Source organism: Achroia grisella, unplaced genomic scaffold (genome assembly GCF_030625045.1).
Source record: "Achroia grisella isolate CSIRO2021 unplaced genomic scaffold, CSIRO_AGI_Agris_v1 utg1847, whole genome shotgun sequence".
Lineage (NCBI taxonomy): Eukaryota > Metazoa > Arthropoda > Insecta > Lepidoptera > Pyralidae > Achroia > Achroia grisella.
The window spans coordinates 2,646,726-2,660,458 of record NW_026712687.1 but is presented as its reverse complement, the minus strand read 5'-3'; the positions used below and the strand labels follow the sequence as shown (position 1 = coordinate 2,660,458).

The following is a 13,733-nucleotide window of genomic DNA, read 5'->3' as shown; positions in this document are numbered from 1 at the left end:
TTTTGGTATTCTCCCTCTGTCATTGTCACAGCTGGACATATTACGTGACTCCTCCCTCTAGTGTGACATTACTCCTTCTTAGGCCATTTGATACTGGTAAATAGAGTATTAACTCATCAACAAAGCAATTGAATCCTTATATTTTAACAGATAAAGTTATAAATGTTTAATTGTTTTCGTTCCTAGTTCACATTTCGTGTTTTAATATTTACACGTATTAGAATCTGAAATGTGATGTGACAAAATTTTGCACCTCACCCTCCTATTGTCACACTATGTCACACTTTGTCGACCCCCTCCCTGCCCTAAACGCGTGATTTAATTTTTAGATATTCATAAATAATATATGGAAATTCATATACTTTATCATTGGCTACAAACCTTATACCTGTCTAGGACATACGCATAAATCACTGAGCACAATTCCAGCTTTCGTTTAGGTATTTATTGTTCAACAAAAATGAAATATGGGCCTTATATTTTAAGCCTTTGTTATATATGTTTGACAAATGATTACCTTACTGCCGTATTCGTTTAAGCCTTTTTAGGGTACCGAACCAAAAAGGTTTTTATATTTTTAGTCTAAATTGGGGATTTTGGTGGAGTTGGGTAGTTGTTGTAATATACTGCTAAAATTTATGATTGTTAACGATTTGATATAAATATTTGTGTACATAATAATATTAATATTCCCGAATAATCCACACAGCGCCATCTAGTCCCAAGCTAAAGATAGCTTACGTTATGGGTACTAGGCAACTGCTAGATGTACTCACTGTACATTTTTTACTAAATGCATACATAATATACTTTGTATATATCTGGGTATTTTAATACAAGAAATAATTATGAATATAAATGTTTGTACCGTGCGAGGAATCGAACCCGCGACCAGAGGAGGTAAAGTGGTTACTGATCCGCTAGACTACCTAGGCTGTGAAGATATATCAAGCATTGCAGTATTCAAATAAGTACAATTAAGTAATGTATAATTTTCAAGTGTATATTATTTTTAACTTAGGAACATTTTCAATACTGACAATAATATATACATTTGTAGGTTATTTTATTGTAAGGTAATAAGGCATGGTCCTTCTTACCTTGCTTCTTGTAAGGCTAATCGTCTACTTAATCCTAACTTAAATAGAACGATGTAGATGTTTTACTATCTAATATAAATAACTTAATATAAACATAGCATATCTATATTTATATTATTACAAACATTTACACATTGGAAATATTATGCCTACATATGAAAATAATGAATTTTCGTTTACCATTTAATAGGTCAATCCCAGCTTACCGGGCGTCTATGGAATTACCGCCTCTACATAGAATATTAATAGAGGCGAATATTCTCTATTTAATTCGTAAGTTCAGTACTACTATATTACCAAGACGTAAGCGTTAGGACAAAACCCAACAATGTCAAGATAAACAAAAGAATAATGAAGCCACAACCTGTCTTCTGTTTGCTAGTTATTATGATAGATTATGGCGATAGAGTGTTATTGTACTTGATATGTACAGACGTGTATGGAAATAGTTGATACACGGGACTTTCTTATGTATAACGTTTCATTTGAAAGCATAGACTGAATTGGAGGATAGTGAAAAATATATTGATACCAAATACTTGACGTTCATATTAAAACCTGCTCACTACTTATCTCATTACGTCCGTTCCGTTCGCCGGCTGCTCGTATAATGTCCGAAGACCATTTTGTTCGAGGCACTGTTTATAGGCCGCCATCTTGTACCCCACTACTCTCGAAAAACCAGAAGCAATAACAATTTTAAGCCATGTCCTACATTAATAAATAATTTGACAGATATTAATAATTACTATTTTTAGACTATAACTTTATATATGTACTAGTTTCAAAGCAACCTGCTTGGTGGCTAAAATAGGGAGAGGAATATATCTCGGTAAAAAAGTATTAAGTTAGGTACATGTCTTCTGAAATCTAAAATGAAATTTCAAGAAGTCGTTCCAGTGCAGTGAAATTCAAAGCGATGTAACTGCGAATGCAAGATATATTTCAGGTGTTTGAACATCTCAACACATCGACTGTGTAATATAGAATTGAAGGAATTTCTTCTAGGAAATTCGTCCTCTATTTTCATCAAATAAAGGATTGTGTTACTTGGGTCTAGACTTGGCAGGTAAAATGTACGAAGGTACAGATTAGATAGCTCAATTTTGTCATATTGATATATTTGCTATACCGTATTTTTTAGATGACTACGTGAACAAAAAACTTTGGCCACCCCTTTTCAACAGAGGAATATGAAATATGTGACAGTCCATGTTTATACAGAGATGTGTAGAATAAAGTGTAGAATATTTTAAAAATAATATTTAAAGTTATACTAAATTAATATAAAATACCACTTAACTTGTTCCAAGTTGCATGTTACATAATTACTTTGTACTTAACATTGTGTATGTATTGTGTATGTATATATAACTAACTACTCGCTCCGGCTTCGCACGGGTGTACATGTACTATATACATAAACCTTCCTCTTGAATCACTCTATCTATTAAAAAAACCGTTTCAAAATCCGTTACGTAGTTTTAAAGATTTAAAGCATACATAGGGATGGACAGACAGCGACAGCGACTTTATTTTATACTATGTAATGATGATAATGATACGTTTAATTTATTATACATATTTAGTATTCTGGGCTCCAGCTCTGGGATCGACGACTTTAGTCTGAGGAAGAAGAAGAATTAATTGGAGGGGATATACAATAACTAATTTGCAATTTTCTTATATGTAACTGGAATGGCAAATAAGCTGTGTGCAATCTACTTGATGGTAAGTGGTAAACTCTTGGCCCAAAACAAGTCTTACAAAACAGCTAACTTGGCAGTCAGTTATGACTAGCCCTAACTAACTACTTTATTCATACACACATTTTTAAAAGGTTCATCACATGACTTTGTGGAATCAATGTGTTTGCGTTACCATTTGTGTAACACAATACACGGTGATGTGAAAATTAACCTGTGTTAATTGTAACTAACGTGACCATTTATTCTTCGACTCAAAACGGAACATCGGTTTATTTAGGTCAATTAACAGAAAATCAATGAAAAATACTCTTCTTTAAAATTATCTAATCAGAAAATGTTTATTATATATTATAGTTCAGTCATATTTATATTTATCTTATAAAATAATTTATATATTTATTGGATTTGCTTATTTAAGAAGATTTTAAATAAGAATGACACTCTTGGTACGTTTTTTTATACACACTAGACGCTCATAAGTGAATGAAAGTTCCTATGTATATTATTTATATATGTAGATAGCTAATATTCAAGGGCCTAAAAATACATTGATATATTAAAAATAATATTATAAGCACTACTATATTACACACATATAAACACAATGTGCATTTAGTCTTTGACAGTACCTTATTGTAAATTACAACGTTATGTAATTTACAATTTCAATTTATTATGATCTAAGTAGGTACTGAATATGTTACGTAATTATTCGGCATGAATTATCTGATACCAGGGTTCCATGAGTTCTTGCGATAACATTTTCAAAGTTTTCTTAAGACTCAGGAATTGAGATGACTTTCAATATTTCTCCGTCCAAACGACAAATATTCCATCACAGCGTTTATTAATATTTTTATCGTGGATTAGATGTACTTACTAAGACTCCATAAATTCACAAGAAGTCGATTACAAAAATATAGGAAGCAACGAAACATTGAAGAATGTTTGGTATTATATTCCAATTACTAGGACTACATAAGCTAATGAAGGTCGCCAAACTATAAATGGTGATGTATGTCTGGCAATAACCATATTTATCTTATTAACCTCTTTTACCCTTCATTATCGGACTCAAAATGATTTGGAGTAAAGTCGATTCGTATAATTGTAAATTAAAATTTTGCACATTTATATATATGCTTACAACTTCAAATAACTACCTCTGCTTTTTTAAATAAAATATAGCCCGTGTCCTTCTTCATGCTACACTATGTATTCACGTCAGCCATTTAGTCATAAATATATAACAAACAGACAGATGTACTTTCACATTTACAATATTAGTACATGCCAGGGCACCATTCAAAGGGCACGCTCAGTAGAAATATTCTACAAGCGTAAACCGTTATAATAAACTGTAGTAATAAACAATAAAAAATTCAATACCGACTATCGTGGGGAATCACATAAAATGGCGACTAAATTGAAAAACATTTCACCACAAAGAAGTGGCCGATTTCAAATGACAAATAGCCGATATCCGTATCGAATAACAATAGAATATAAAATCATGAATTGCTATTTTAAACCTTGTGATTTGCAATAAGAGATCATTTTTCTTTGATGTCCTATATATCATAAAACAGTCATTCCATTGTTTTGATTCGAAATTCAAAATTTATTATTATTAAACCTACTTTTAGCTATTGGCATAAAACAGTAATTTATATATATAACTAGCTGTCCTGCCAAACGTTGTTTTGCCATATAAATTAATAACGCTATAAAAAAATAGGGGTTGATGATAGAAGGGTGAAAATTTAGGATTGTATGTATTTTTTTATGTTGTATCATAAAAAAATAGAAACTAAAAATTTTGTCTAAAAAATTTTAAAAAAATTAGGGGTGACCACCCCTAATTTTTTAACCCCTAACATTTAGGGGGATGAAAAATAGATGTTGGCCGATTCTCAGACCTACTCCTACCTAAATTTCATGAGAATCGGGCAAGCCTTGGTGATCTAACGAAAATCGTCCCCGTTTCAGGTGGATTTTATCGGAACACCCATACAACATGTATTGGAACGAAAACTGTTACACGAGAATTTTATATATATAAGATAAAAATAAGAAGAAATGCGTACTAGGAACGTTTATTAGTGCCTAATAGAACCAAAACAATAATTTCTATTTTTGTCTATGCGTTTGTGTGCGTTAATTTTAGAAATAGCTTACCCTGTTTAGGTGCGGTTTCATTAAAGTATTGAAATTACTTATCTTAGTCCTATGGAAAGGCCATACATGAGTGGTATAACATTATGACGTGATATCCGAAATGCTGTTCATGTTATTTAGGCGATGGTTATCGATTCCATCACTAAGTTGTTGCACTATGCCTGTTTAATAATAATTTCAGATTTGAAATCACGATCTTTTGGTTATTGTCAGGGGAACGACTAGGCCACGACGCCTTTCTATTATTTTCGAAATTTTAAATCCTTAATTCCGATAGTAAGCCAAGTGAATCCTCTAGGGTCCACTGGGGTCTACGTTGGCGTTACAAGATAGTGGGGGTTCACAATTGTAATCAGGGTTCCAAGAAAATTTATCTGTTTCGACAGTCAGGAACTAAAATGTTGCCTTGACTTCACCAATGTAGGCAGATAATATTTAAAAAGCTCTGCGACTGTTACTTTAAAAAACATACATATTAATAGTTTTTTAAATTAATTAATTAACTAACCAATTCACACTTGTTGTTCTCAGTTGCAACTCAACGGTATATATATAAGATAAAAATAAGAAGAAATGCGCAAATTTTATAACCTAATCTTCATATTTTTTGACGAACTTTGGGAATATGATAGAAATGTAATCGCATTATATGTTGTAGTTGTACAATTATTTTATTTATTCGTACCTACATGTACTACTATATTATTTTACATATATGACATCAGTCAATACAATATTTGTGAAAATCGCATTATATAAAGCCCACCAGAATAAGCATAATTTTGTAAAAGTTCTATGAGAAATAAAATTTGCCCACTTTTTTTCGGAAAATATTAACTCCCGATCCAACCACTCTGCCGCAATGCATATTATTATAATGTAACTTTTTATATTTTTTGACGAGTTCTGGGAATATGGTAGAAATATAACCGTATTATATGAGGTTCACCGGAAGAAACAAAATGTTGGAAATGGTCTATAACAAATAAAGTCTGGGAAAATTTGGTTTAAATTATGAACTATTTGTTTCAGACCTGTGTCATGCGGCGACGAAGATCCAAGCGTCCTTCAGGGGCCACCAGGCACGCAAGCAGACGCAGGCAGAGAAGGACAAAGAACAGCAGGATAAGGTGATAACTGATAACATCATCATCATCATCTGGTTCTTCCTTATCCCATTCATTTGGGGTCAGCGTAATATGTTTTTCTCTTCCATTCATCTCTGTTCGCAGTCATTCCGTTATTTACTCCCTTTCTCACCATATCATCTTTCACACAGTCCATTCATCTCTTTTTCGGTCTTCCTCTACCCTTATAACCATCCACATTCATATGTAACACCGTCCTTAGGATATGATCTTCATTCCTACTCATTACATGCCCATACCACGATAGACGATTACTCATTAACCTCTCTGACATAACTGATAACATTTACCATTGTTTAATCTTACTATCTTACTAATCTTTTTTTATTGATGATAATGGAATGGCACACCCGCCTGTGCTAACGGTAGGTCAGGTCAGTTAGCCCATCATGACGAATTTACCAGGAATTTGTTATGGTGGTTTCCAAGGCTTGGAGTTCAACCTGACATGGTACATGGTTATTACACTGGGTATTTTCTATGTATTTCTATCAGTTGTCTGTCTTATTGTCTATTCTACTGTGTGAATTGTCCAGGGTTATTAATATTTTACCAGGTACAAGTTATTTTGAAACTAAATATGGTGCTAAATAAGTTGTAATATGCATTCAATTCAATTCAATTCAATTTATTTACTTTTTTAGTTTGATATGCATGAAAATTATTAGATATATTGCATGTCACAAATGTATATTAAAATATCAATGTACTCTTGAAACATAAGATATCAGGTACTTTCGCCGATAGCGTGTAGCTTGCTACTCTGCAATATCACACGTCTACATTGCATTTCAAAAAGTGATTCCATTTTGAATGCATGACACTTGAACACGTAATGCGATAACGTATTGCCGACGAAAATAAAATAGACTGTACAACGTATATAATAGACACAGAAATAATATTGTAAATGTTAATGTATGTCTGTGTGTCTACATATCACAATTTTACAACCTAACTACTAAATAATTCTTAATTAAATTTGGCATCAACATAGATTGTATCACAATGGTTTTGGTTATCTTTATCTATAAAAGAACAACAAGCGAAGTCGCTGCAAACAGCTAGTTGTATATTAAAAGACAGTAAACTTGTATCAAAAACTGAAGTTGCTATTTCTTACAGGAATGGTGACAGTATGTGAAATGGTAGGTAGGAACTGTCGCATATACATACAAGCAGAGTACTATACACCTCACGTTATGGCCTCATGTGACACTCATGGTACACTTATGGCTTCATATTCCTTAATTTCACTGCCTTATCCTCCGATCTCACATCTTACAAAGTAAACTGCTTGGTTGTTGAAATAGGATAGACTGATGCTGGTGCCCAGGTAGACGATTTTATACAGTCTTAAATTTCTAAGTCTCATTTAGTACATTTTGTATTTCAGGAAGATATAGAGAAGATTGACTTGACCGATCCAGACCTGAATAAGGCTGCGACCAAGATACAAGCCTCGTTCCGCGGCCACAAAGTACGCAAGGACGTCCCCAACTAAGGTGACCATCCGTTCGTGGCACGAGAGAGTCTCTAACTTCGTGGGTACGAAACTAGAAATGTGTTCGATGACATCTAGGTTATAATTATAAACGTAAGGCAAGGTGTAACTTTTAGAGAAACTAAACATGTTCTCATTGTTTTCAAAACAAACTAATTTGAGATACGTACTAGTTGACTAGTTGAGTTTTGGGAATCGTGCGTACGAAGTTAGATGACCTGGCATCGTTTAATAGTTATGTAAAAGTGAGTAATCGTGAATGGGATGTCAATTCTATACTAAACTATGTACTACGTCAATTGTCCTATATTTATGTTGATCATCTGTATGTAGCATTGGATTGACGTGTCACATGAATACCAAAGAGTAGAGAATATTGGAAATGAATTACTATTCATAATATATATTATATCTGTCCCGTTTTTCTATTAACATTTTGGCCACCATACTTCGTGTTAACCTAAGTAAAATTACTTAAAGTTTTTTCATTTTTTTAACATTCCATTATAACGATCTTCTACTTTCAATGTTTGTTGAATATGTAAGATTTTATTTAAGAATAAAGTAGTTTTAAGGTCCTTAGATTTTAATTGCCAATAAAAATATCTGCTTCATTTAATGCATATTAATTACATATAAATGCAAATTCATATAAATACCTGTAATGATATATGTATATCTATATATTGAAATGTGAATTGAAATTGTACCGTTCCACAGGAATATAAATATTTATTTGTTAACTTTTTTATTTACAATTTTGTTTTATTAATTTAATTGTTACCACCACGCAAGTTCGCTGAATTTTCCTGTAAATTTCTGGTAATTTTAGGATTTATATTAAATTAAACATTTAATATTCGCCTATATCCAATGGTTTTTTTTATTTTTTAAAGCATTTTCAGAAATAATCAACGCAGCCACGTTGTATTGAATAAACATTCAGGTTTTATTAAACCTTTTTTTATTATTGGAAAGACAAACAAGCTAACAGCCAATGTGATGGTAAACGGTAACCGTTGCCTACATAAATGAACAGCACCACAGACAACACAATCACTCACTGGCTCACCTGATGGTAAGTGAATCAACAGCAGGGGCCGCTGCGTTACTGGCCTTTTAAAAAGGAATAAGCTCTTTTCTTGAAGGTTTCAATATCATATCGGAAATATCATTGCTGGAAGGTGATTCCACAATATAATTATGCGTGGCAAATAGTTTTTAAAAAACCGCACTGTGGTGTACTGCCATTCACCCAGATAATCAAGATGGTAATTTAGTAATGTATTTAATCATATATATTATTCCAGATGTTTAATGTGTCATCCTTCTTATTCTGTAATGTTCTCTTATGTAATAAATGTACCTAACTGCAAATAAAAAAAGTGGACTAAGCTGCCATATATCTTATCCTGTAGTATTCCCTAATCCTGTAATAAACAAAGCAATAGACGTAGAAAGGAATAACCTTCAAATACAAATAATTCTAACAGAATGCACCTCACAGAATACTGTTGTTCATGACTCGCCTCCTGCATTTCCACTTGTAAGGCATCGTGTTGACTACACAGACATAAATAATACTAAAAGTGACTGCTTCAAATTTCATAGTTTCATTTCAGAGAGTTACTAGCTGTCCCGGCAAACGTTGTTTTGATATAAATAAAAAAAAATTTAGGGGTGGACTACCCCTAACATTTAGGGGGATGAAAAATAAATGTTGGCCGATTCTCAGAACTACTCAATACGCTCACAAAATTTCATGAGAATCGGTCAAGCCGTTTCGGAGGAGTATGGGAACGAAAACTGTGTCTGTGTCCATATCTTATATATAAAATTCTCGTGTCACAGACACGAGAATTTTATATATAAGATATGGAGGACATACAAAAATATGATAATATTTACACGCCGTTTTATTTTCAAATCAATATAATATCAAATAAGATAATTGCCCATCTGTTAGAATATGGTAAACGTCGTCTGTATACGTGAACAGCAAAAGGAACCCACCTTCATGAAGGAGGAGTACTACCCGTGGATGGGGTGGGTATCGGAGATTGCCGTCGTCAGTACCGTGACCCAGACTCAATTTCAATATATTCGGTACACGATGCTTGCGTGTGGACTGATGCTTGCTTGTGTGTATTTAGGTGTACTAAAGAGAAAATAGCATTTGTGGGCGTTATATTTATGCGGAGTGGTGTAAAACGCTGACGGCTGTACGGACTGGCTGTATGATCATACGACTGCTTGTCAAAAAAAAAAGTGTAACAGGTACTCAGACGCCTTCGTACAAAATCTCCATTCGCAAAATACCAGTTGTGATATTAAATTCAATAAATATCACAACGGGCATTTTTTAAATTCCTTATCTTTAGAATGAACTAGAAGTAAAATAGTTTAAGGCGATGATAAGAAATTATTAACGGATTCAATACAGTATTAAGTTTGTTCAATATTTTTAATAGACCGAGTATAAATATCACATTTACTTTTATACACAGATTCCTATTATTATTTATATCGATAGAAGTAACACGGATACGTTGACATCTGCATATTATTATTCTGTGGTCTCAATCCGTAACGATTGTTATCATTCATCTTTTGATAAGCTTTATTATTATAATTTTGATTTATAGAAGATATTTTGTAAAATTTCGGATCCACTACATTTACAGGTTTATCAGATACTTTAGGTTTGATATAAATATTTATATTTTTCCATTTCCGCCAAATTCTATTATTTGGAAGTACTGTCCTTTTATAATTTCCAGAAAAGGTACCGTCCTGTTTATATTTATAAAAATCATCGAAGTTTATTTCATTTGCAAAAGGATACTCATAAGGTTGCTTGATAAAGGTGGTGTCAGGCATAAGTGAATTAGATGTTTGCGTCTGGTATCCATTTCTGTCTAAATATTGTTGGCCGTAAGTATACTCAGGTATATAAGAATAATTCACATCTGGACAGTCAATTTGCGTTGGCGCAGTTGGCTCTTTTTCAATAATTTCTTCATAATTATGATTGTTAATTATTATTCTATCACTGGGATCTGAAAAAGTAGTAGATTATTATATTGTGTATAACTGTAATGGAACATATATGTACGTTGAAATAGCATTATAATATACTATTAAATGAAAGTTGCAATAAGAGAAGACATACCGCATTCAAATGACTTTACCACATCAGAGTCTATATTAACAACAAATTTAACATTATTTGCCTTATTTGTTTTTTCTGTACCACCTACTGCTGATGGTGTCTCAATAGCATGCTGTGGTATAGCAGTCGCATTACATTTTTCCTTTCTAATATTTTTGATGTCAGAATTAAGATCTTTACAGTTATTATTATCTTCAACAATTGTTTTAGTTTTGGTATTATTTACTTTACATCTACTGCTGCCTTTTCCTTTTTCTGTAATATTCTTTGAATTCATAGTTTGATTACCAGGATCTAAAAGATTTTGTATAACCATTGTTTCATTAGCCTTAACGTTTATAATTGTCTTATTTTCTTCATGTTTTAAGTTTTTTATATTAACTATACTATCTGGCAATTTATTGTCTGTTGTCGTTTTGACTTCTGCCGAATTTGTTTTTTCTGTTGGTATTTTGGAGACTTTAATATTTTTCATCAGGTATTGACAATTGCTTTCACAGGTGTCGTTGTGAGCATATCTTATTGTTTCATTATTATTTGTTACATTCAGACTTAGTGACGATAACTTAACATCATTTTCATCACTATCATCATCTTCAAAGTAATCCTGTTTTTTGTGTTTACAAGTATGGTCTACATGTTGTTCAACTTTGTCCTTTTTTTCTACATTTGTTTCCATTTTAGGCTGTAATAAATTTAAAGGCATTTTGACATTTGATCGGACTGAGTTCAATGGAATAAACGTGTGCTTTATTACATCCTTATCAAAGCGATTATTTATAGATTGCTGGGGGATTTGTGACTTCTGTTTTAAATTGTATATGTTCTGTGGTAATACATGTATAGGTATATTATGTGTTAGAAGGATTCTCGGTTTTTCTTTTACTCTTCCTATTTTGAGAACTGGCGATATATTTTTATTATTCACTACTTGTGACATTTCATGATTCCTTTTTTTACGTACCTGAAAGCGTTTTTAGTACATTTACTCGTTATTTTACTAGACTGTCTACTTTTCACACAAAAACATTAAACTTCTGCTTAAATAGTACAATTAAATAAATGTTATATAAAAATTAAAGAGTCACTATTTATTTAAGACGTTTATTGTTGTTAATAATAAACCTTGCTTGGAATAATTGAACGTTATACATTTTATGCAAAAATATTTCACTTTACTTAGAAAAAAGAAAAACTAAATCTCAAAAACAATGTCATTAGATATTTCCAATTTATTAAGAAAGAAATAAATTAGTTCTAATAGACATCTAATACGTAGGTTGGCGGGTAGTATGATGAGAAGGGCTGAAGATCGTGCCCAATGGTGTGCCTTGGAAGAGGCCTATGTCCAGAAGTGGACTCCAGTGGGCTGATGATGATGATGATGATCTAATACTACGTTCACATTTTGTACATATAATATTATTTTGTATATATAACTATTCGAAAATGTTTATCACTTTTGAATAATCTTGTTATTTTAGTTCTACCACTCCATCGAAAAGCAGACTCATCACAAGAAGAACGAGTAAGAGGACTTCCGTGCTGCACATTTAAATAAATGTTGTTTATAAAATAAATAAACAAGTAATACTTACACCATGATGTTCCAATGTTTGACACAATTGTAATAAAGTTAATATCAACGATAATTTTAGTAACTTCATATCATTAAATTACTAAAATTATAATAAACCATACATACGTGCCATGGGGATGGTAGGTGAGGAATGATTTCCATTTTTAATATTACCTTAATAACCAAATCTATAACATTCAAATTGATTTGTCATGCTACGATATTATTTAAACATACATATATTTGTGCGTAAGGACTGTTATTTAAATTATAAGTTATAAAACTAGTTGACGTCAGAATTTTACTAATAATTACAGTTGATTTTATATATTATGTTGTATACTTCATCATTGCATCGTAACTTATAGAAGCAAATTTATATATTTATTAAACACATTTTAACCAATAGAACCCATAGGTCTAATTATTCAATTCTTTAATACTAGACCTGCGATTTCATTTGCGTAAACTTTTTTCCTTATTAAAAATCTGTGAGGGGTTACACAGATTTTTTTTTTAGATAAAAAATGCCTATAACTTTTACACAGATATATATAGGATATCCCGAGTAATCCCGACAGAAGTTTTACAGGACTAATATTGTAAACATTGTGTAAATTGTTAATGTATATATTTGACGGCAGCGGTTTGATAGTCTAGTAGTTTAGCACACCGCTTTACTTCCGATGGTCGTGGGTTCGATTCCTCGAACGGTGCATATATTTGTAATCATGAGTATGATTATTTGTATCGGTATGTGTATTTTCTCAGTACATTATGTATGTATTTACAAAAAAAAACTAAGTATTTGTACAGTTGTCTAGTACCCGTAACACAAGCTCTGCTTACCGTGGGACTAGATGGCGCTGTTAATTGACCAGGGTTATTTATTTATCTATCTAAAACCACTAGACCACCGTCGCTGGTTAAAATACGCGAGACAGAGAGAGATGCAGACGACTTTGAACAAAATCTACTTTAAGGAAATATGCGTTATTACGGTACATAAACTCCCCAACAACATGCTGCCCACCTTTATGAAGGAGGACTATTGGCCGAAGCGTGTGGTGTATCGGCGTTACCGTGGCAAATTACCGTCGTGAATGCCGTGACCACACAGACAATTTCAATATCTTAGTTGTATAATATTAATATTCATTCAGATGTATGTTAGTCCATAATATAGTCTGTTACATATGAATGTGGATGGTTATAAGTGCAGAGGAAGGCCGAAAAATAGATAGACCGTGTGAAAGATGATATGGTAAGAATGGGAGTAAATAACGAGATGACGGTGAACAGGCATGAATTAAAGAGAACAACATATTACGCCGACACTAAAT

General features: G+C 32.3%; 2 protein-coding genes across 2 annotated transcripts in view; one reads left to right on the top strand and one right to left on the bottom strand.

Annotated features, from left to right (window-relative positions):
• Positions 1-8,455, top strand: part of LOC131841594 (uncharacterized) — a 119,612-nt gene extending 111,157 nt beyond the window's left edge. Inside the window, exons 3-4 of the mRNA XM_059189915.1 lie at positions 6,020-6,117; positions 7,532-8,455. Of these exons, the coding sequence (XP_059045898.1) occupies positions 6,020-6,117; positions 7,532-7,639 (206 nt within the window). The 3' untranslated portion in view covers positions 7,640-8,455. The remainder of the gene's footprint in view (positions 1-6,019; positions 6,118-7,531) is intronic.
• A 1,701-nt stretch (positions 8,456-10,156) lies between these two features.
• Positions 10,157-12,478, bottom strand: LOC131841592 (uncharacterized). Its single transcript, XM_059189913.1, has 4 exons — positions 12,410-12,478; positions 11,038-11,775; positions 10,812-10,923; positions 10,157-10,698 (listed from the first exon to the last, which is right to left on the bottom strand). Exons 1-4 carry the CDS (start codon positions 12,476-12,478, stop codon positions 10,157-10,159), a joined length of 1,461 nt encoding a protein of 486 aa, XP_059045896.1.
• Between the last annotated feature and the right edge of the window lie 1,255 nt (positions 12,479-13,733).